Source organism: Morchella sextelata (genome assembly GCF_020137385.1).
Source record: "Morchella sextelata strain SCLS chromosome Unknown scls_20, whole genome shotgun sequence".
NCBI lineage: Eukaryota > Fungi > Ascomycota > Pezizomycetes > Pezizales > Morchellaceae > Morchella > Morchella sextelata.
Window position 1 is genome coordinate 301,524 of NW_025408635.1, and position 25,007 is coordinate 326,530.

Consider the following 25,007-nt stretch of genomic DNA (forward strand, 5'->3'; position numbering starts at 1 on the left):
GCCGAGCGCGCCCATTCTACAACATTCTCCTACAAATATCTCCGCGGTATCATATCTGACCTCGCGCACGCCCGGCTGGTTGAGCCGCGGCCGCGATCTCCCAACGCCCGCCACCAAATCCGAAACCGGCCGGGCTCCCAAAGGCTGCGCACAAACCCATCTCAACGCCTCCGATCTTTTTCAGCCAGAATTGACATAACCGGCGTATTTCAGCGCCGATTCTGTATATAACTGTGTGAGTTAGATTTATATGCTCTAGAGAAGTCCGGGAATAGATCGCAACAATACCTTTCGAAACGTGGGTATCCATGCTTTTCCGTTTGGAGATGTGATATACGATATAGATTCCCCCATCGATCGTATTGCAGTCAACCTGCCCGACGCCGGCGAGTTTGACCTGAGTTCTGAATCTGAAGTCCAAGCTCCCGCAGCTCGTGATTCCTCTCAGAATCGGGGATCCCACCGAGACCCGTATAGATAGACGTGACATTCCCTCTTCACATTCATCCAGGCACTTCTCACTCTCTCGGTCCGGCCTTTTGTCCGATCCATGATCAAACCCACAGTTCCAGACGTAACATTTCCCCCAGCTCTCCAGTAGCTCATGATCTTCACTTTCAAATAGCAGAAAAAGGCCGACTCCGGTCCCGCGGCTGCCGTGTTTCTAGTCCCCGGTACCGACAATGCAGGGCCGGGAATAGGGCCGGACACACAGTCCCCCCGCATGATACGCAGGTCCGGCCGCACACACCCGTAACTCGATCTTCAGTGCAGCACCGAATCTCACCCGTCCCCACACCCCTTGTATAACCTGACCGCCGATCCTTCCTCAGAGTAATTATATTCACCAGATCTCACTCGATAACGTATAACCGCTCTGGTGATAAATCACGTGCCGCCTACTGCAAGAACTGATGAAGCTTTCGCAGGTGCCTTTTTTTTCCATTTCCATTTTTGTTTTTTTGTTCAGTTCGTGGCCAGCGCCTAGTTGACTGATTGCTGAGTGAGTGCGGGCCGCGGCCGGTCGGTGCACGTCAGTACTCAGTTCAGTCGTCAGTCATGGCGGGTCGAATTCAGAATATTTCCAAGCACAGACCAGCACAGTAGCGGACTGTGTACCTACGTTTCCCCCATTACTTGGTGAGGCGTGTCCCAAGCGCCGGGCTATTATTGCGATTTTGATTGTGGAGGAGAGGGGGGGGGGGCGGGCTGGGCGTTTCTGTATAACTGTCCGGCCGCAGCTGAAAGTGAGATTACCAGTGATGATGGCATCCGGCCGGAGGTTTGTTGTGATTCGAGTAGTATCAGTAGCATCTGCATCGGGAACCTATCGAGCTAGTAGTTTGGTTACTTTAGATTTCAGTAAATAAACTCGTGCATCCAATCAGGGCTCCACAACGGCCGGTCGAGGGTTTCGGTCTTAACCTGGTTGCGTCCACCAATTGGCAGTTGCGAACCCAGTTTTTTCTCGAAAAGTCTGTGTACTGCAGCAAGAAAAAGATGTCGGTATTAAGACAAGACAGATGTTTATGTGAATGACTCGATGCTGCTGCTGCTCTCCAGGTGTTTCATTCAGAGCCCTTCCGCTACTTGTTCACTGAGTGTTAATTCTCATTCATGCTTAGATTTCCAATATGCGCCTGCCTGCACGCACGTTGTAAAGCAAATTTGCAAAACAGAAAAAAAAAAAGAAAAAAAAACAACAAAATTTCTCTACGCAGCTAGATTAGTTAGCACCCCTCATTTCCAAAACCTGAGTTTTTTTCCATTTTTATTTTTCCCTTTTTCACTTACTTCATACACTGTACTGAGGAACTAAAGTGATAACAATGAGCTGTTCTGCGATGCCATGCTCGGCCGGCGTAAAATCGCCTCTGTCTTCCAGGAAACGGACTTCCGAGTGATACCCGGTGTCCGCACAAAAAAAAACCTGCAACGTGGAGTAATCCCATTTACTCTACTCCACCCACGCAATCTTCTTCCTTTTTTTTCTCCTTCTCTCTTTCGCCTGCTGCAGCACGTGAGCATGTCTTACTGAGGGAATAAGCATAAGCCGCATACATACTTAGCCAGGGAATCGGTGAACGTCGGCTTTGCAGTTAATTCGCGTAGAGGGGGTATGCCCGGCCGATAGATAGTGTGCACATATAACTACTTAATACAATCGTATGATGAAAGTGGATTCGATTTCGGGGGCCATTGGCTCCATAGCTATTTCCCCAACCGGGTGAAATCGCTAAAACTAATTAACTAGCTAAACAGCTTTTTCTTGTTTGGCTGGGCCCCCCGTAGGTAGTACGTCCTTCTTCGTCCTGCCTGCCCGCTTCTACACGGACGTAGCGGTGGGTATTCCAAATATGAACTCGCATCTGCATTTGCACTTTGGATCGGTTCCCGTGAGAGAGAGAAGAAAAGGCACCGGTCTGCCTGCTCCAAGAGGTACCATACAATACCATAGCGATAGATAGGTGGTTAGGCCCGATAAACGTAGCCTACTCCTAGGTACCGGTAGCTCTTGACTGGTAGAGTGTATCTCCCGGCATCATGGTGGGTCCCTGGATGCAGCCCTGTTGGGCAACTCTTCACTTTTCAAAGATCCTTACCAGGCCCATGGCCAGCAGCAGCTACCGTTCCATGATCATTAAGTCCAACGGCCTGCTCTGCGAAGAACATCCAATTGCATCAACTACTAATCAGGCAACCCACTGCAATCTCGCTGCGCTGGAAGCTTTCGAGAAGTCGGTAGGGTAGGGTAGAGTGCCTAGGTATGTACCTGTACCTTGAATGTCCAGATACCTAATTCGCAGCCAGGAAAGAACAAAACTCCCGAATACCTGTCTGTCTATAGGCATGTCTGTCCTGTACGTCTGTCTGTCTGTCTGTCTCTCTGTTGTCGGCAGATCCTATACAGGCATGCAAATATCCCTATCCCTATCCCTAATCCCTAATCCATAATCCCTACTCTCTAATCCCTATCCCTTTCACTCTATACTCTCCCTCATGGTGGTACACCAATATCGGCTCTACCCGCTTCTTCTTCTCAGTAGAGTATCAAACGAACTTAGTCCTAACGTACCCGCGCGGCGGTGATGCGTCGCAGCGACCGAAAAAAACCACATAGCATGTATTCCCCACGTTTCTCCATCCTTTCCTGGCCGGCCTAGCTTTCCTTTAATCTCCCTCCAGTCAGGCAGCGGCTACGGTTTCTGCCTTTATCAATCTGAGGAACCTCCTGCTACGAATTAACACCCTGGTTTCCAGATCGAGAGAGGCGCGCGTCATCCTGGGGCCCCTCCCCTACTCTGGATATGTAGTAGAAGTAGTAGGTAGTAGGTAGTAGGTACCATAACTCCTCTATCCGCCACTATTTGCACCGCCCCGGCCGGCTATTACTTCTCAGACCGTAACCGATAAAGGGCTTCTTAGAAATAATTATTCCCTATCAAGCCATCGAAAGAAATGAAAATTATTAGAGATCGGACCTCCCATCACATCTTCTCCTGAGACACACACTGGGCGGACCCCACTTTACTCCAGACCCTCCCCACGTTTCACGAGGGAGGGACATTAGATATAATTAGTTGAAAAAGAGCTTGAAAGAAAAGAGAAAGAGGGAGAGAAAATACCTCATGCATATTATATTGGCTCTACGTACTTTTACGCTCGCTCGAGCATCTGATCTGATCACATCTCGATGGCATCAGTAGCAACGGGTGCTAGCCCGATCATTTCTCCTCCTCTACCTCCTTCGGTATCGGGTATGACCTACGGTACTCGGTCATCATCAATCACACACACAAAGAATGTAAGATATGTAAATAAAGCTCCGCCAATTACGGCACTCAACAAAGTAGATAAAGGCAAGTAGACATGTGATCAGAACCAACAATTAACAATCAGAAGGTGCTTCCCTACACCGAAAGTACGCACCGGAGAATTTCCCGCCTACCTACTCGAGCTGAGAGGGCGAGAGCATTTCGTGGGGGTTACATGATGAAATACGAGAGGGGGGTGGGGAGGGGAAAGGGGGGTGAGGTCATGATAGGCGATCTAGAATTGGTTCTACCCAATAGATAGAGGGGGCAGAGTAGGTTATTGTGACAGTTATGCTAGCAGATGCAGGACCCAGCCTGAAGAAATTGGTTACTGTGATATCGTATTTTACCCTACGAGCCACGGCCAGCAGCACATATCCGCCACCAGATGTAAGAGAAGAAGATCCAGAAGCCTTACATATGATGATTATTCTGGGGGAGGGCGTAAAGAAGCTTTTTTTTTTGGCCCCCTTATGCTCCCCTGAAATTTTTGTCATGGTTCGTGATGCTTGTCCTTGTCGTGAGGATTATGATGAATCCTGGGGAAAGCGAAGAATGTGAATCCCAGGGAAACATCCCCCTCATCCTGGCTGTGGCTTGTTTCTGCCTCTGTCTCTTATGTTTACTTTTTTAGGCTTGGTCTAGTAATGACTTGGGCGCAAGAAACTCCTGTATGTAGAAAACTCTACATAGATTAGAGAAGAGGACAGGACAAGTGAGTGACAAAGTGACAGCTGTAGGCTGCTGCTTCTCACCGGCCGGTTCTTCCTGCGGTGGGGGTATGAGTTGTTCTTTACTGATACATCCACAGGTACCTACTCGTACTCGGGATGTCCTTGCCAGAAGATTTCTCGGGGGACATCCGAGTACTTCCCGGCGTAAGCGAAATTGTCGGAAAACGGTTTCAAGGGAGGAAACTCGACTCTGACTTAGGCCCGCTGCAGATCCAGACAGGGTCGGTACTTTGTGAATACATAATCAATAAAAGGTCTATTATTACTTCTCTAAAGAAACTTACCTATGTGCGTATGTGTAATCCACAGAACGTACCGGCCGTCTAATAATGCTTGAATGAGTTAAACCACAAGAAGCATCTCTGGTAATAATAACCATGATCCTTAACCAAGATTACACCTTTTTACCTACCGTGAGATCTAGATTCTAGACTCCGGGGTATTCCGGGCATACTCGCTTTCGCGGTATACGAATTGGGAATAATCGAACTAGTAGCAATCTTTGTAACTGATTTGTGAGGTTTTTTTCTTTTCTTTCTTTTGCTTTCCTTCTGATTCTCTAGAATATTCACGTGGCCGCACATATGTATGCGGTAAGTGAACAGTAGCTTCAACTATTCGCAACTTGTTTTGCTCTAGGCTCACTACTTTCCACAAATGCACTAGAATTATTATGTATGTATGCAGCAAAAACCAGGACAGGTTGAAGTCGGCCCGACATCAAAGGCCAGGTGGTTGCTATGTATATGTCGGTCTAGGTACGCAAGATATCGCGAAGTTAATCTCCGGCCAGGGTGCAGGTGGACCGGTTATTAGTGTTGATTGTAGCGAAATTTGAACATGAATCATGCGTTACCTGCCTAGCCTCTCGGTTCTTTTCCCCCTCCCCCTCAACCAGTGGATCATGTTTGAGGAAACGATGTGGCTGGTATGATAGGGGAAGTCGACTCTCCACCACCACCATTACCACCACAACAAGCCGAGAGAGTGTCTGAGGAACCACTACGGCCGGGATAAGATACCTTAAAATGTCACCTCACGCAGCATCGCCGGTAGGTACAAAATCCTGTTGTTATTTATTTGTAGAGTAACAATTGCGGGGACCTGCATTATTCACCAGTGGGACGGTGGTAACATCCCATCCACCCATACTCATCACCAACCCATAAGGTGTCTCGGATATTTGTTTTTGCGAGCCCTCTTCTTCTTTTTTTGCCTTCCCCCCCGGCCCAGTCGATATGCGGCAAGGGTTCAAGCGATCGTGAAGGGAGGGGATGGGCACAGGGTATCTCGGATATGAAACCGAAACATCATCCATCCCAACTCAACCTTGGCTTACCTACCCCTCTACTTACTGTTCACGGGTTCAATTCGCAAGTGATAGACTCGCTAGGCAAGTACTTTAGTTGTTGGGTGATTGCGGAGGGGGGATCTGGTTAGATAGTGTTTGTAAAAATAACATCTCAATGTTTTACTTTTATAGATACCGTTAGTGAACTTCTCCTCTTGCGTTCCACACCGCGCGCGCGCGCAATGATTCCTAATAAATATTCCTAATATTGGCGATGACGACGGGCCCCAATGTCTTGAACGGTTAATTGTTGTGGTTGTGGAGGAGCATGCAAAACACAGCGAATAAGGCCTGGTTGCCAATGATTCAGAGAGCAAGCCACAACCCACGAAATCCAAAAACCAAACCCTGAAGAGAGTACGGCAATTGAGTTTATCACGCTAGTTCGCTAGCCATCTTTCAGGATGTCCACGAGGGTCCCTTGTGATCTCATCCCAGCGGCCGAAACAATCGAAGCTCGCTAGAAGCAATCGTAGAACTTGACTGGAACAAGACAACTGATGCTCGGTTTTCTCACCGCGCACCACACGTTACTGCGTGGGATGAGATGTGACCGTACCAGAAAAGAGACCACAAGTTTGTGTTTCTCTCGAGAATCGAGACACGAGAAAAAGGAATCAGGAAATCGAAGTAACTACATGTATGTAAGTGTCTGTCAGTCAGTATTGCGAGTTCAGAAACCTCTTTTTTCGAGGCTGTCCACGTCATTTTGTTCAAAGCAGGCCGGCCGTTGTACAAAAGAACAACAGCAGCATAATGCAAATTAACGGGGACTTCCCGAATCTCCCCCTCTCACCTCTCAGGTAGGTATGTGTAGCTCTATGTACTCTACCGTAACTCACACACCTTGAGCGGCAAAGATGACGCATCCCGCATCCGTCCAGCTGTTGTTGTTCTGTTCCTCGCCCGCCGCACAGCGCCGGTTCACCTCACCTCACCGCAACACCTACCGCCTGTAGCCTATGTTGGTTCCATCCGAACATCCAAACGATGTCCAGTCCACTAATAGGCGGGAAGAAAAAAAAAGGCCGTTCCATAGGTTGCACGTGAGTGTAGGTACTCTACTGCACATACATATGTAGTCAACGGCACAACAGCACCCAATTAACCCTCCAATCGCTTCACATATCGCGAGATGCTGAACAACTTGGCCGGCTCTCATAAAGTCATGTGTCGGCCGGGGGACGACCTTCCAGTAACGCATGGAAAGAAAAATAACCCCACCTTTCCATACATGCATACATACATACAGCCTGGTAAGGCAGGTTCCATATGTATCCCCACTGGTGCAAGAAAAAAAACGCAGATAAAGTGCTGGTACAGTTGCACCCTATGTACCGAGAAACCATCTAATTCCGGGAAAGCTATCCTTGACCGTGTGCAGCTGTGCGCGATTTGCTCCGCAGAAGGGTATTTTATGGATGATTACTACTGGGTACGTCCAGCGGCACTATCACCAATCCTTGCCTGTCCAGGCGGATAGGTTACGATGCTTTTTTTTCTCTTTCGCGATACGATCTGACTTAGGTACTTGAGTACCAGCCTCAACTGCCGTTGTACCTTGGGACGAAAGGTTGCGCTCAACATAATCGCGAGATTCCCTATCTGGTATCGCACCAGTTTTTAGTTCCGAGGTTCCGACCGACGTATGCCTAGATGCGCTTTGTGCCTTTACCTCTGTACCTTACGGTAGGTAGAGTAGAGCAAGTACTCCACAGATGTAGGTATGTGTCGTGTATGTATCGGCTGCTGGCGGTCGGTACCTACATGAACCTCCAGATACTGGTATCGTTGGCTCATCTTGATTGAAAACCGAACCCAAAAGCCACCTAGCTAGGGAAGGCTATCGGATCGGCGACCACGGTGCTGATGATACCACGATGGAGGATAGCCTGAGCCTGGGTTTGCTCTGAGTACCTACGGTAGGTTGGGTTAGGTCAGGTCAGGTCAGGTAGCCCTATATTAGCCACGTCAATTGACACTATCTACAGGGTTCATCGATCGGTAACTCTACAAGGCTGCAGTTGAGGGAAGAAGAAAGTAAAGTGCTTATGAAAGAAGAGCAGCAGAAAAAAGGTGTGTCCGGGTCAAAAACCTTGTTGTCGACATGACAGGCAGCAAAAGCTGGATGGAATTCACAATAACGGATCTTGCTGCCCTGTAGGATTTGTTTGACTGGGGCAGGGCACCCTCGGTCGTTCTTTACCGGGCCCTGGTACCCAGTACGCATTTGCCAGCCTGAGTCCCTGCCCTCCCGCCGTTGAAGGGGGAGGGGGGGGCATCCTTGAACCCGCTGTTTATCGAAAACCATGCAGAATCACTTGCCGAGATGAAGGCGTGACGTTCTCAATAGGTCGGACGAAAGGAGTAACGGGCGAAACGGTCGGGTTGTAGCATGAGTGAGAGTAACTTTCTTTTTGTTTTGATATAACTTTTGATTGTGAGTAAGAGTGTCTGGAGTAAGAATTCCTTTGATTGATAATTCTCCAACAACCACTTGACTACTACCGATTTTGATATCGATATTAGGGTTTCGCCGGTAGTGCGCAAGGTATCATGAATCTCTGTCAGGAATCAGAACCAGTCACACTCAGCTGATAAACTCTGCCTCACAATCACTTCGCCCTCTAACCGAGCAGAAATCATTTCCGACCATCAACTGAGAAAGAATGCAGTGCAGTGCAGTGCTAATAAGATTAGTACTGTCGTACGTACTGCCATCTTGAGGTTAAATAAAGATTTGAACCCGCGCTCTTTACCCATGTAGGCACCTTCTCCGGGGGGTCGGTTGGCTGCACCGAACATGGCGGGGACCACCATATTCTGATATTCGTTACATATGACTCTAGTCTCTAGGTCAAGCTCAAACGAAAGCATTTACAAAAAGCAAAACATGAAATCTAGTAAACTGAGTACCGGCCTTCGGAATTCGGTTCAGTTTTTACCGAAAAACATACGCCGTACTTACCCAAAAAAACGCCGAGAGGGGGGTGGTTTTTCCTCCCAACACTGGCAGCGACGATGAAGGACCGGCATCGGCCGCGTCTAGATAAAGCCGGATGTAGAGTAGAAGAATCGGTCTATAAAAATTTCAAACATTCATAAATTAGCAGTTTACTCTAGCTCATATTTCCGGCCATTCGTAGAGTAGTAGAACTCCGGTTTGGTGATCCCTTTTCCGAATGGCACCTCTTTTGTGAATATTAGACGTAGTGTAAGTAATACTAAGTATAAGACACAATAGTATCATTTCCTTGGTAAAACAAAAATGCATTCCGTAGAGACCTGCCACAACCAGCCATAGGGTAGAAAACCAGAAGGAGTTCCAGTTCCAAAAATTGGTAATTCATCATAGCTATTTTTTCCCCTCTTCCCCGAGGAGGAGCCAACCAACCAAACATCGGCTTTGCGCGACAACCGACATAAAATCGTATCAGCATGACGGCGTGATGCAGTGCAGAAGAATAACAAGTGCCAGGGTAATTATGGTGGCTTTTTTTTTTTTTGTAGCCTTTCCTTTTGCTTGAAAGCTTTTGATACTTTTGAGTGGTAGCCGTTTAAAAAGGGCAGCAAGTAAATCGGAATCGACCCCACGACACCACTATCACCATCACGTTTTTGGGGGGGTAGGTATTGTGGTACTATCCGTGAGACACTGCAGGCCGCCGGTTGTTTCTTGAGGACTGAATGACCGTAATTGATAAAGTGCTCGAGCCAGCCAGCCATCTATCAGCCATCCAGCCATCAGCCAGCAAACCAGCAAGCCAGTAGGCCAGATTCCCTAATCGAATTTCAATTGCGTAGATTGAATTGATTGATGATTGATTGATTGAGAGACCTTTCGATGTCTTACGCATGCCTGGTCACTTGCCAAAAACAGGGGAAACAGTGAACAGCGGATGAAGGGGGTGTCTAAGTGAACGGACTGAGCCGTTTTGCCGAGGAAGGGGGAGTCAGTAAGTCAGTATCATGTAGGTACATGTACCTACTCTACATAGGTCACGAGTTGTTTATCGCCGTATGTAGCCCCCACTCCACGACGACCAATCTGTAAGAATTTGTCGAGATGGCACTGTGCTAGTTAGAGTGCTATGTAGGCCGGTAAAGCTTATGGTCCTTTAATCTCTTTCTGGCGCCTTTCACCTACCTCTTCTGCACATTATTATTTAGAATAATCGCACGAATGACTCTCCGGTCTGAACTTCAACGCCCGTTTGTGGTTCAGTAGCCATCGGAATTCGTAATCACGCCGTTGTGGAAGAGAGCGAGCGAGATCGAGTGATTGCCGCTAGCAACACGGCCAGGGCTGGATTACAGGGCGGGGAGGGGCGAGCATTAGGGCTATCGGATCAGCATCCAGGCACGCTCCCGCCCAACCCTGAGAAAACCAGATTCCCGTCACGATGGGTTTTGATGGGTTTCTTCCCCTGGTTCAGACAGGGCAACCATTGAATGCGCTTCGATGTTTGTTTGGTGGTGGTTTGGCCAAAGGTTTACACCACCACCACCTACCTACATACCTCATCCCTTGCAGCCAGAGCTTGGAAGGCACTGAAAGCGTGGCTGACATGACATACACGTGGGGCAGATGGAAGGGGGAGGGGAGGGTGTAGAAAAGACGGTCTGTGCATTTTGTTTTTCCCTGGATGGCACGTGTGGGAGTGGCTTTGGTTTGGTTTGTGAGAGCAACCTTTCATCACATCATCATCACATCCACACACCCCCCATTCTGTTCCGGCCCTCACTCAAGTCACAAAACACCAGATTTGACATTTATTTTTCCGTTTCCTCTTTTAGTCAACACAGGACGTGCATGTTTTGATGGTCTGTTCTATTAGTACACAGGTACATACATACCATACCATGCTCACCCTGCCTACTGATGTTGCTGTTTTTCTTTTGAATGGAGATCAACAATATCACGGGAGGCAAAGCGGGCCGCGGGGCAGCCGAGTCAGTTGAAACCTGAACGGAATGGGATTACATATGGGAGGGGGTCCACAGCAGTTACGGTGGTCGGAGCTTGGCCGCGGTTTTCCGACGGGCGAATTGCTCTGGGCGCTCCTTCTGCTTTCAAGAGAGGTTGGGAGATGATGACTCGTTTGTAAAGTTAGTGCTCGACTCTCATGATCACTCACTGACTCTGCCTCAATTTACGATTGCATATTGAAGATCTGATATAAAAACGGGTGCGTCGTCGTCGTCGCTGTGGGGGCTGGCAATAGCCAATTGGGGGATAGATGGTTACTAAACAAGGAAAGAGCGTTGAAAGCGGGACTCGGGGACTTGACCTAAATCCTGTTGAAGCTAAGACGAATGGTCGTGGGTGGAGAATAATAGAAAGTGACTGAAAACGAGTGAGAGGGAAAGAAGGGGAAAATGTGACGGGTCATTACATACTCTGCCGGTAAGCCACTGCGCCCTTGAAATTCCAATCAAAGTAGGAATACGGCAGGGCAGGGCAGGCTGCAGAGGAATCGGAATCTCCACCCACAGGTGTTGAAGATTGAGATACGCAGCAAAGGACCAAGGCAGAGTAACGCACTTTACAGACATGGTGTGATTGGACCTCTCTGTTGCCATCAATCGTCAATCGATACAATTGTTGGTAGGGCCTTGGATATCGGTTACACTTATCTACTCGATATCTGTGTGCAATTCTATTATTATGTTTACAGGTGCATCAATGGAGCTTTCATCCGGCCACTCGTCCGTGGTCCTTTAAACCCGATCGCTTAGTAGCCTCTTTCTACATTGCACGAGGTGTTTCTCTTCGAGTACTTGCGCTCGAGAAAATCAATTCCTCACCGCAGCACGCAAATTCCTCTATCATACGTACTCCTCCCTCTTGATCTACACATCTTCAATTACAACTGACGGGTTTAGGCCTTGTGGTTCGATTGCTCTCTACGCCGTACTATTCCGTGATCTATAACCGTCCCCCTTTAGTTGTAGAATCGTAGAGATACAGTCGCCGTCATGTTAAATAGGTAGCTTCTTTAAAGAGAGAAAATTGATATAAAAAAAAGGAAATAAACAATCACCCCTCCCCCATCACCATCCCCCACCCTGCTGCTCTTATAGCCCAGCTCATCCAGTTTCTCGTCCCCTGCTCCTACCGTTACCTGTCGTCTGTCACCTCGATCCATCCAAGGTACCCTTTCCCAGTGGCTTTTCAAACCCTGAACCACCGCACCGCTGCTGCATTCGCATCTGCCCTGGTCCACCCCCCCTTCCCAATCCCACCCACGTAATCCTCGACAACCAACCGCTCTATCGATATCTGGCTCGAAACCCAGTACTTTTTGATATCACGAATCGAAAGATAATAATTCCGCTGAGGGTCAAGTGTAACGTAGTGATAGCCATTGGGGCATCAAATATCATCATCGCGCCGCTCAGAGACATTTTTGTTATTTTTATTCCTTCCCCCTTCTTTAACAAGCCTCCCCAGTCATCCGTCAACGATCTTGCAGAATCAGAGACCTGGCCATCCTCGTATCCTTCAACTAATTCGTCCCAACTAACGCGCCAACCCAAAGGAAAAAGGAAAAATAAACGTATGTACGCAAGTCATCTTCCTAGGCGGGCATCATTCATTCCCACACACACTCACACACACCCTCTACCCCGTCCCTGTTTCGCCCGTCGAATCGATATCCTTTTTTTGTCTCTAGAGTTACAAGCTACATGTACCCTATGATAGCCAAGTCTCAAATCCAACGTCCCAGCTCATCCACACCTAACCCTAAACACGCCCCTCCACGCATCACATCGCATATTATTCTTTGATCAGTGGTTTGATGGTAGCGCGCAGTACACGCTGCCAGCACCGCACAAAAACATCCACATTCCATTCCAGAGAATATCCGTAGCAGAATAAGGGCTCCAGTACTGACATGTTTCACAAAATGCTCTCATAGTACGAGTTTTCTGATTAGACCTATCGTTGAATTGAAAGGCTGCACAGCCACACCATTGAGTCTCAATCACAACCACCAATCAATCACTGGGGCAACAACCGCGGCATCTCTCTTACCCAGGGCCCAGTTTGATTCTACTAAACGTGGGAGGCAGTTAACCAAGTTTCATACAGAAGCCTCATCCAGTCATCCTCCATCACTGCCGTTCCTGACACACCAACGTTCTCTCAATTCAGTCTATGCAAGAAGCAAGCCTATCTCCGAGGTACATATAAATCTGATAGATTAAATTTTGCGAGGATTATTGTTCTTTGTGTTCCACAAGTACCGACCACCGAGCCACTCACCCCCAGCTCTTCCTTTACCCCTGTCTAGCAGATTTCCTTACCATACCATTTACGTTCCCTGCGCGATTACATATCCTTGAGCAACCAAGACTCTTTCACCCGGCAATTTTCCCACACCACACCCCTAGCTTCCAAGCCGCCCCCGTCGCGCCGCGCAATATACCACTAGTAGTAGTACTAGTACCTACATCCAGTAGCTACCTACCTAGTTCGACATATTCAGGTCACCACCAAGAACGTGACCGAAGGATTCCATCCCATCTGGCTGGCGCGTAGTACACAGTGTTTTGTTTCGGAAAGCGCCCAGCAATTATTCCAACGGCAACATCTCACCACAAGTTTGTCGTTCCAGCGACCGGCTTTGTGTAGAGTAGTGTTCTGGAAAAGCAACCACCATAGCTTCTCTTGCAGGTTATCAGCTGCGCGATTACGCCTGACTAGTCAACTTTAGCTTACACCATCCTATCAGCATTAGTTATACCTAAGGTACTTGTTTTTTTCCCTCTTTTTTCTTCCCATTCTTTCTTTTCCCTTCACAACCCAATTTTCGCGTTCGTTTCTTTCGTCCAATCGTTCCAATTGCTCTTGCTGTAAGGGAAAACAAGAAATTTGCCGGGAAATAATCGATTGCTTGATCTCTGGTGAATCTCCATCATTTCCTAGTCATTTCTCGATCGCTTTTCTAGTCTCTATCTCTACTTTCGTATCTGGCGCCGCGCTTGGCCTGACCAAGAGAGAGATAGAGGAAGACGTATCATTTCCCAACGCCCCCTCCTGATTTCAGTGATTGTTTAGCTTATTCCCTGCCTTACATCACTTTGATTTACTTTCCCACCTTATTTTAGACCTTTTATTCTCATTCGCAGACGAAGCCGTTATATCTTTTTTTTCTTTTTCCTCTCTTTTTTCCTTAGCGTTGCTTTTTCCGTTCCCTTTTTCATTATTTTCCTGTTCGGGGTTTCGGCACGTATTGGCGGGCGTTTGATACGTACATACTCGAACTGGTTACCGTTATTACGTCCCGCATCACTGTGGAGACTACTGGTCGACCCTACGCTAGTTAGTAACTGATTTTTCTTCCCGGGGAGGGGGGGGGGGGGGTTTCTGTATCCATATCATATCGGCTTTTTTCTTTAGTTGAATTTTTCTTAGCCCTTCTTTTTTTTTTACAGTTGATTTTTTCCCCCGTTCGTTGCTTTTTTTATTCTCTCTCTTTCGTGGTTCTTCTTCCGTCTGATTCCTCTTCAACAGCAATTAGCAGAAGTCTTATTGTTTTTTCCCCCTTGACTGCTTGCTGCTCTGTCTGCCTGTCTGCCTGTCTGTTCTCCTCCCCCTACCCTCTCTCTGGTAGTTTCTTTTTCTGGTCTTTTCAAGGTGATTGCTTGCTCGCTTTGCTTGCTCAGACAGCGTTGTCCCCTTTATTCACATTACATACACATACACATACCTGCCTGCCCATCCATACCCACATCCACATCTCGTACATACATATCCCATCCAGCCATACGTTACATACATTACATACATACACCACACACAGATCAAGCAAGATAGGGACAGGACAGGAATTGTGGACCTCGAGCTAACCAAGAATTCCCAAGGCTTCAGTGCACCATCCTCGATCACTCACGCATTCACTCACACTCACACTCACACACCCACGCACCCACGCAGCCAGCCATTCTATCCGTCCATCCATCATCCACATACTCCCCACCTGGGAAAGAGAAATACCTAAATAAATAATATTTTTTTTTAAAAAAAAAGGAACCATCCCCCCCTTCCACTCACCACCCACGCATTCCTTCAATTCCCAGAGGAACGGTGCTGTGCCACGCCTGCCCAACCACACGGAAGAAACAGATCTGATCCTTACGGCAAGCATCAACGCCGTCATAATTCGCACTATTGAAAAAAAAAATAAAAAAATAAAAAAAAAGGAATCGGAAGAGCGTTGCAGCAGAGACAGCAGAGAAGCAGAAGCAGAAGCAGAAGCAGAAGCAGAAGCAGAAGCAGTAGACAGAAGAAGAAGCGTTAGATCCTGTTAGGGAGTAGCTTAGCACCTCCACAGATTTCACCGCCCTCTCCGTCGTCACCGCAGCCCCATCCAAATCCATCTCTCCCCCAGTTGCAACAGTGGCATACCATTCCCAGTCACACCACAGGCAGCAAGCTATGTCGCATCCACCCGGCAGCTATAAGGAGGAGCCGGCCACTGAACCGGATAGCCACCCAGGTCACCCTCATCAACAACATCCGCCGCCACCGCCCTCCACTGCTACTTCCCAGCAGCAACATCCTCAACAGCAGCAGCAACAACAGCAGCAGCAACAGCATCAACAACACCCCCAGCAACAGCAGCAGCACCCTAGACCTAACCTTCCCCATCAACAACAACACCCAGGACAGCAGCAGCAGCAGCCTCCCCCCTCCTCTTCTACTTTCCCATCGCCGCACCCCCCTCAACATCAATCCCCTTTCGCCCAGTCTTCAAACCTCCCCGGTTCACAGCACCCTCACTCTCAAGAGATCGCTTACTTTGCCCATCCCTCCCCATACGGCACTCCCGGCGGTAGTGCTCCTTCATACCCACCTCAAGGTCCGTAGATCCCTCCGATCTTCCCCAGCATATCCTATTCCTTTATATTTGCTTTTCACCCACCCCTACTTTCCATCCCTTCCCTTCTTACCTTCCATCCTTCCCTCACACCTTCCCTCACACCTTCCTTCACACCTCTGCGCCGCCTCGTGTCTCAGCAAGAAAGAAAGAAAAGAAAGCAAAACGTTCCTTGACTAATAACCATTCTACGAAACTATTATACAGATTTGATGGCTACTCACACAATGAACCGTCCACCATATCCCCCAATCTACCACACTCCTCAGAGCAACTCGCCGGCCTCTGTTGCCTCTCCCACAGCGGATCACCGAGTCTATTCACAACAGTCTATGCAGACCCCGCTGTACGGGTATCCGCAGACATACCCCCCAATACCGACTGGCCCCCAGAACTATTCCAGCCAGCCTCCTCACCATGGTCTCACACAGCCGTTGTTGATGTCTCAGTCATCGGGACAGACCATGACTCCACCACAGCCTCATCACCAGCATGTCGCACCAAACACTTCTACCGCGGCAAAGATTTCCCAGACTCCTATTCACAGAGCCTCCCCATCTACCCCCTCGTCTGGATCCAAGCCTGGTGCTGGAAACTCCGCGATCAACCCGAATGCCGCTCCTGGGCCGATCCCGGCAACGACCCCATTGGTGGTCAGACAAGACAATAACGGCGTACAGTGGATCGCATTCGAGTACTCTCGCGACAGGGTCAAGATGGAGTACACCATTCGCTGCGATGTTGAGTCTATCAGTGTTGATACCCTATCCCACGAGTTCAAGACCGAGAACTGCGTCTACCCGCGCGCTTGCTGCCCCAAGGACCAGTACCGGGGTAACAGGTTGGTTTACGAGACCGAGTGCAATGCCGTTGGCTGGGCTTTGGCAGAGCTTAATCCTTGTTTGAGGGGGAAGAGAGGCTTGATCCAGAGAGCTGTAGACAGCTGGAGGAACTCTAACCAGGACCCCCGGTTACGAAGCCGAAGGGTCCGTCGCATGGCGAAGATCAACAATCGCAAAGCAAATGCTCAGGCTGCTCAGGCTCACCTCGGTGCAGGTTCACCTAACGTTCACAATGGTGTTCCTTCGGCCAGCGTAGGGCTCGGACTCAAGGGGCCTCTTGTCCCAAACGCGCAGCCACAGCTTCACCACCACCACCATCCGGGAACAGCTACAGGCCACAATGACTCCCCAACCGCGGCGAACGGTGAGGAGGATATGGGCTCGATGTTGCACCACCACCATCACTCTGCTCAAGCTCAGTATGGAGTCCAGGGACAGATGCCCTCAAACACTAGCTCTAGGTCTGGTTCAGGACATCTTTCCCCGGCCGTTGGAGGTGAGGAATTCGGGAATGGGCATGCGGGACAGCATCATCATCATGCTCCGACAAGTGGAAACGATATCAGGCCAAGACACGTCTTTCACGGATATCCCACTTCTTACCCGTCGGAAAACGTAGGGGGAGCTTCTATGCCACCTTCGATGCACGATAGCATGGACCCCATGGGCCCTTCATCCAACACCCCTAATGCCGTTACCGCGTCTACCCCACCCAATAACACCTCGCTGTTTGGAGACATCCCGGACCACAAGCGTCGGAAGTTTATTCTTGTTGATGACCCGGCACGTGGCTCCCGTGTCCGTGTCCGTGTGATGCTTGACCAGGTTCACATGCAAGAGATCCCGGATTCTTACCGCAAATCAAACTCTGTCTACCCGCGTTCATTCATGGCGTCACAGATGGAGGACGATTCACAAACAGAGACCCAGACCCAGATCATCGTGCCCATGCTCGATGGATCAAGCATGACCGTGTCACCCCCACCACCCAGCAACCAGAAGAGGAAGAAGGAGTTGGATTTGAACGAGTTGGGATACAGAATGTCGTGGAGCCAGTCCAGAGTGTTTGCAGGCAGGACTATGTTTTTGCAGCGAGCTCGTAAGTCACGGCGAACTTCCTGCGGCGCCGTGAGCGAGTGTTAATTTGGTTTTTTTCTTTTTTAGTCGACGCGTATAGGAATAAGATGAGGAGCAGCATGATGGCCGCCGGAACGGATGTTGTTAACTCAGCGCCTCACCTCGAAACTCGGGCCGGAAAGAGAAAGTGGTTGGAGAGAAACCGCCGGTCGAGGCCTTCCGACTCCTCTTAATCGTATCGATAAAAAAAATCAATATTGAAATTTAACACAACAACAACACGAAAAGCTTTGGCATTTTTTAGATTTCTGTTCTATGGGATGTATAGGGAAATACACACAATCTGGGGGGGAATTCTCGGCTTGGCTTTGGGGGGTTTACATTGGGATAAAGGGCACTGGGAACATGGAACAGTTCTTATAAAAAGAAAGAAAAAAAGGGAAAAGCGCTGACCAGCTACCACCACCACATTGTTATCAATCCAGGAGCAGAAAGCAAAAGGAAAGAAAATTGAAATGTTTTAAAAACGTTGATCGTTTTTTTACTTTACTGTATCCTTGGATTCATTTTTGTTCAATACGGGGGGTTATCTCTTTCATCTCTTTTTTTTTTCTTTCTTTCTTTTCTCTTCTAAGGGTCTATTATTACATCGTTGATATGGAAGGCGTATTATCATTATTATACCGATTTTTTTTTCTTCTTGTCACTATCTTTTTGTGTTGTATTATTTTCTATGTTGTGTTTTTTTTCCTTCATTTCATTACCTCTTTCACACTTGTTTTAACGTTGCTGATGGGGACATTCCGATCGAACGACGTTTCTATGGCATGGCTTCTTACGACCCGTTTACGAAAAAAAAAAATCCATTTAACGAAACACCTTTCTTCTTCAGAAAGCCACCTCTCGCCCTTCATCTCCTGGGCAGACATATCTTCATTTTTTTTTTCATTTCTACCTGCTGTTGTTTCTTCAATGTCTTATATCCCCTTGTTTGTACGTACGTATCTGTCCTATATCCTTGTTGCTACTATGGTGGTGTTTTTATTTTACTTTCTTCTGCGTGCGGGGCGGCGGCGGGCTGGCGGGGGCTATTTGTTTTTTTGTATGTTTTCCCCCCCTTTTTCCTTTACCTGTATGTGTCATTTTGTATGTTATTTAGTAGCTAGTACAAAGAAAGAGTCCTTTTTTTGTTTTTTTCTAAACGAGGAGAGAGCAGCAGAAGATATCCTGTATGTTTTTTTTAAGATTGTGTTTTTTTTCCCGGGCTAGAATTAGCAGCAGTAGCTAGGTTTTCTGATTTGATTTGATGGTGAAATTATCGAAAGGCAATTGTTTAACTACATACTATTTTTTGACTTTTTTGCCTCCGCCCCCCGAAAATCTGCAAGGCATCCCATCTATAGATCTAGTACAGTATACGACGTAGTTTATTACAGTAGGATCAATCAAGCAAGATATTAATCCGGATTTTCTGTTTCAGAATTCGAACCCGATCGGAGTTTACCAGGATAGGATATAGGAATTCTAACTAAGCCAGCCCTAGCCTATAGTAGCCCAAGTGGAGTACGTAGTTACAATTGCAATTGTACCCCCATATGTGCACTACGTATAACTAAGCTGCCCTGAGTGAGGAGCAGCAGGAGCAGCGCAGCAGCGCCAGGAGGAGGAGCAGGAGGGAAATGCTTACCGGTGATCAGATGCTGCACACACCGGTATCGATAGCAATATGTGAGTATGTGTGTTCCTGGTGAGGATCTATCGTGATCAGGGGAGGGGGCAAGCAAGTGGCGTGGGGTGTTGGGTACGTTGTTGGTCTAATCATTGGTCTTTAACGTTCAACGTTTCCGCTTTTGAAACTTAGTATTGCTAACTATCGACACCGCGGTCAAGCAAAGCAGCAGAAGCAGCAACAACGCAGAGGGGTTGCGCGCGCGCGCGGTGTTCCTTTTTTTTCGTTCAGGTACAGGTATGTTATTTAGTAAGTGTGCAGTGTACCTATTGTAGTACTGGGGTTTGGTGATTGGTGTAGCAAGCTGATTGGTTACTGGTTGCTGGTTGCTGGTTGCTGGTTGCTGGTTGCTATTGCTAGGTACCATGTAATGCACGACGTTTTATGTCATGTTAATTATAACAACTCTAACTACTTGGGTACATACTGCCTACATACACACAGACATATACCATGGACTCTCATTATCATAGACCATGCCCCGTCAATCCAGTAACTAGACGCCAGACCAGACAAGTCCAGCCCATCAAGCCGCTCTTCTGATACAAACCTCACAAGATTTTTTTTTTCCAAAATAACAATGCTGATCGTAGCTGGTTATTACTGGCGCAGGGACGAAGCATACGTAACATCTAATCCAGGCACATCATCATTGCGGGGAAACTCGGCGGGTAAGCCAGGGGCTAGAAGGAGGGAATTAAAATGAACGGGACATGAAATCAGGAGATTCGATGGAACACAGAGGGTGTGTGGGATGAGGGACGTTTTCCGCGTACACAAGGCGGGGCCCGGATTATTCTTACGTGTGGGGATTTACCGAATTAGATGCCCTGGCCAAATAGTGAGTGAGTTAGGTTGAATAATTACCCGACTTCAAAGGGTTCCTTCGGAAAATTTTCAGTGGCTAACGTACTGACTGGTATACGTAGGTAAGGTTCACTGCTAGTTAGATAGGCACCTGGCAATCAGTAAGTAAGATAGAAGCTAAAGGTAAATTGGAAAAGTGGGCCTTTGGATGACTGAGCTCCTCCACCATGAGGAAATGGTAATGTCGCCCGATTTGGTTTTCTTTCAGCCCATTGGACATTATCTACTAAACCCAGTACCTGGAATACTAGAAGAGTCTTCGCCCAATTATTAGAACGCGGTAGGTACCGGTAATATTTGATAGTTAGCGGGGCAAAGGAAAGAAGTAAGTTAGGGGGGTGCTTAATATTCCGGTAGCTCGGTATCTAGAAAATTGGGAGGGTGGAGTCGAGATTCCAAGGGTCATCCATGGTCACGTATGCATAACTTTACGTTGCTTGTGCTTCAGATAAAGTAGTCACTACCCCGCCCCCCTGTCCATGTATTTTCATACTGGTTTCCTCCCACCATCAACCCCCCATCCTTAGTCCCCTGGCCTGCATCCCGTCACACACGGGGGCCGGGCGAGCCTCCAGGAGGGAAAAAAAGCTCATCAAAGCTGAGAGTGTGCCGGGTGGTCTTGATTAAAAACTCTAATTGATTTGTTTTGTGTGTGGATGAATAATGATCATGATGGGTCACAGGTACATCATATCATCAATCTTTATTACCTACTGGGGACTGACTGGCCGCTGGACTCAGCTATCGTAGTCCAAGTAATGCCGGCTTTTTGTATTATAGTTTATTATACTATACAGCAATAGCCGTGTTAATGATGATGATGATGATTATGATGATGATTGAGGTGATTAGGGAAAGGTGTGAGAGCGACATGATGATGAGATGTGAGATCAGATCGGGGGCAGCTTGCGTGTTGTGCATTTGCGTTCAATTTGCCACTTGCTTGTTATTTCTGCTCCTGTTGGTTTTTTTTTATTCCTTTTTCTTTTCCCCTCTCATCATGTCATCTGCTTCCCATCTGGTTCGTCGATGAGTTCTTTTTCTTGCTGGTGCGATGCACCGACCTGCCTTTCAATCACACGTCTGATCGGTAGCGGCCGCGATGGCCGGGCAGAGGGGTGCAGCTGTTTCAACGGCGAACCTGTAGATTGACATCTCGTGGTGGTGGTGGTGCAGTTTGATATTTCTGGTGTCTAGCGCTCTCTCTGGCACAAGACGAATAAGAAGAGGAAGGCTGTGTAGAGAGATACGTGTATTAGTTATTTTGCAGGGTCAGAGCTTGTTTTCCCCCCTCGTTTTAGATGTTCACTTGGTGCGGTGGCAGTTGACCACGGCTATATCTGCCGACGAAGATTCGATGAAAATTCGATCATGAACTATCACTCACTGTCATTTCTGCCTGATTTTCCGTCTATGGCATTGGTGAAACTATCAATGCGTTGTTTTGGAATGTATCAGCCGGATATAGGGGGGAAATTGCAGTTTCCCCGCACGAAAACTGCAGCCTTGTGGTAAGAACACGTTTTATTTTCGCTCGCTCAGCAACCCTGAATCGCTGTTTCTCGGAGAAATTTTTTGGGGAAGAGTCTTCGGCAGTAGGCAAGGAGCCTTCGCGCTATCTGGGTCTGCGACCGTGCAGAAGATTCTATTCTGCTCTCGAGGCGTTGCCAAAATTCGCATTTCGGACGGATACGATCAAACACGATGCTGCGAGCTTCACTTCACCTCTCCCCGCAAAACCTCGAATATGTTCGCCCTGATCAGTGTAGGAAAATTATCCATCTCCTAGCCTTTCTTTTGTTATCACTATCACTCGTCCTTCCGTTGTTCTCGGGGGGTATTCCGTTCCTCTATCCTCGGCCGGAGCTAGAACTGCATCGTAAGATATAAGTTCTAAGCAAAATGAATCAGCAGGCTTCGTTAAGGTTCCGGACTGGTACTCACTTTCGAGAAAGGTCTATCGTATCTTCATGTCTTACCGTTGGTAACTTACTAAGACTCAGAAGAACTACGGTAAAGAAATGGAGCCTTGGAAAACAGGGCTGATGGCTTCTCGAAAAAAAGCCGCGCTGAGGAGCCATCTCCCCAGAGAGACTCGTATTGTGCGTTTCGATTCATATAAGCCACTGGACTGGAGCCTAAAACCAAAATAAAAGAATAAGTTATAACCTACATTTGGTTGCGATGTTATAGTATTTCCGTTGGGATCAGGATAACTATCCTCTGTTTATAAATCGTTTAAATATCAAGAGTATCAAGGCTAATCAGTACGCCAGATCGATAAACAAATGTTGATTGATGCTGAATGTCTAGTTTAGTTTGCGGTTTTCTGTCCTAGATAATAAGCTTTCGGTAATTATCGGTTTAGGGTAAAGGTTTCTTTACCGCAGGCATGGAGAAATCCGACATGCAACTTCTACATCCTGCTGCCGGTATTTTTCGGTTGGGTCGGCATCCTGAGCTCCTGTCGCCCGCTTCCCGAATATTTGCCATACGAATATGTCGTTCGTCTTTAGAGCTTTCTTGGGAAATTATCATTTCCCATCGGAGACCTAGCTTAGGCTTTGTTCGAGAGCCATTAAGCGGGTCGTCAATAATCTCGACGGCTATCCTCGGGGAAACATCCCCAAGGCATATATCAAATACTGTGACTTGTCTTTAGCGTCGCGGTTCACATACGAATGAATTATCAATCAATCATTAGCGTCGCGGTTCAATGATCAAGGTGCATTCCTCAATCACATACTATCACTCGGCAGATTGATGCTGACAATAACTTACCCAGTTCCAACCCATGAATGGGTTACACCCCAGGTTCGTAAGTTATCCAGCGGAATCCTTGAACCAAGAAAAAAGGACAACACAGGGCCTGACAAAGCAGTCCAATTGCGGTTTCTTTCTTTCCCGGTAAACTCTCTCTGGATAACGATATTTGTTGGGCGCGCTGATTCATGTATAAAGTACGATGAGTTGGAACGAACCCTTGTCCTGCTCAATCTGGCTCGCGGAGGAGAGAAAAGAGTGTTCGGGCCGAAGAGGTCAACTCGAGGCGAAAAACTCGGTTCGTGGAATGGCGGTCCGTCGAAAGGAAGCCCTGCCACATACGCACACACCGCTCGGGACAACAATTGAAGTCGCTAACCGGCTGTAAGAAAGAAAATCGGGCAGGCCAAACCCTAACCCTAGAGTCACAGATGAGGGGTCCATGTGGCCTTTCAACGCTGTCGAATCGGCCCGCAAGGTACAACCGTTGCTGCGCGCGCGCATGTAGCCAATTAGTATAACGTGGAGCAATCTGAGATGAAGAGATGAGATGGGAGCTTTCTGAAAGGAAGGTGTTACACTGTAATAATAGCTCAAGTAATTAATTCCATGGAACTTTTCATGGTCTCGTGAGGGCTTTTGTTTTGTTTCGTTGGTTTGGTTGCCTCGGTTATCATCAAAGCCCCGCTCGATCAGGATTACTTTGGAAATTCAATGTATTTCTCTGTCTCTCAAGCCGCCAGAGCCTATTTATTTCGGGGTCGTGAATTTATGATATAAGATTTTGCTTTTCGTTGGCCGCTTTTGCGCTTGGGTTGTAGATTCAAGGAGACGGTGTGAATCTTGGACCACACGAGACAAATTTGCAAAATGTGAGCGAGCTAATCCGAGTGATATATCGTGAATCCAAAAGCAGCCATACTAGGATGTGGAGCGGGTTAAGGCACATATCTTCGGGATCGACCCGATTTGGATTTGATCGATTGATTCATGAATCGGCCCGGTTATAAGAGACGATATATAAAGGGTATTATAGTTATACTTAGATAGGCCTGAAAGGTTTCGTGGTAAAAGTCTTGCGACTTCTTGTTCTCATGCTTCTCTTTAACCAAACCAAACCCTCTCAGTGGGCAGAGCCAATTTTATCTAATCGAAGAAACTACTCGAAGGTTAATATCATGATTGAAAATTGTATGAGTGATACAGACGATATCATCCCTATTATTACCAAGCTTAGAAGTTACGACCACTCACAAGTCTCCCGACTCCACAAGATGGTAGTCTCGTACAACGTCGGCCCCGTCAAGTCTTGAGTCCAGTATTATTTGTTGCATTGTATGGAGATCTCGCTTTTCAGTTTCCATATTCGTATAAAAGAAGCCTTCAGTAATAAAAAAAACATTTATCTAATATAGCATACCTAATGCTAGTCAACTATTCTGATAGTTGGAAATAAACGTACCAGCAGATTTCTAAACACACATATATAGAGTGTACCAGTCTGTCCTGAGAATATCGCTGATATTCGGCAGCAAAAGGGATACAGTTTGGGCGTGTCTCGTTCAGGCCAAGGTCTTACAATACCTAAAGATTGAGGATATCAACTAGAGATGGGCATATTTCAGATAGAAGAAATGATGGATTCAGATGAAAGAGTGTTGTGGAAACAGCTTTGAGAGTGGAGGTTGTCAAATTAGGCTTTCGTAATGATGCTCTCCTATGAGCCCCAACCGAGCCCCCTACTAGTGACAACACCTTACCGCACTAGAAGAGGTCACTGCAGTACTACATGTACGTATAGTAAGGGAGTAATATCTACCTGAGCCTCAAACCCCTTTCTTGAGCCAATTCCCACCTTAGGATGAATTCCTGGACAATCTCGACTCGTTACCGAATGCATCCTTCTCGACTCGCAGTAAACACGAAATGTTGGTCGCAGCGC

The 25,007-nt window shown here is 47.5% G+C and overlaps 2 protein-coding genes across 2 annotated transcripts; both read left to right on the plus strand.

The window, feature by feature from the left end:
* Nucleotides 1–15,345: 15,345 nt before the first annotated feature.
* H6S33_006307 (uncharacterized protein) lies at nt 15,346–17,939 on the plus strand (the record flags this gene model as incomplete). Its single annotated transcript, XM_044837993.1, has 3 exons — nt 15,346–15,769; nt 15,995–17,728; nt 17,794–17,939. The coding sequence occupies 3 exons, from the start codon at nt 15,346–15,348 to the stop codon at nt 17,937–17,939; spliced, it is 2,304 nt and encodes a 767-aa protein (XP_044689834.1).
* Nucleotides 17,940–18,678: 739 nt separating this feature from the next.
* H6S33_006308 (uncharacterized protein) lies at nt 18,679–20,586 on the plus strand (the record flags this gene model as incomplete). The annotated part of the gene is made up of 11 exons (XM_044837994.1): nt 18,679–18,703; nt 19,250–19,269; nt 19,344–19,434; nt 19,475–19,507; nt 19,597–19,672; nt 20,048–20,106; nt 20,159–20,180; nt 20,261–20,276; nt 20,365–20,380; nt 20,440–20,480; nt 20,554–20,586. 11 exons carry the CDS (start codon nt 18,679–18,681, stop codon nt 20,584–20,586), a joined length of 432 nt encoding a protein of 143 aa, XP_044689835.1.
* Nucleotides 20,587–25,007: the final 4,421 nt, after the last annotated feature.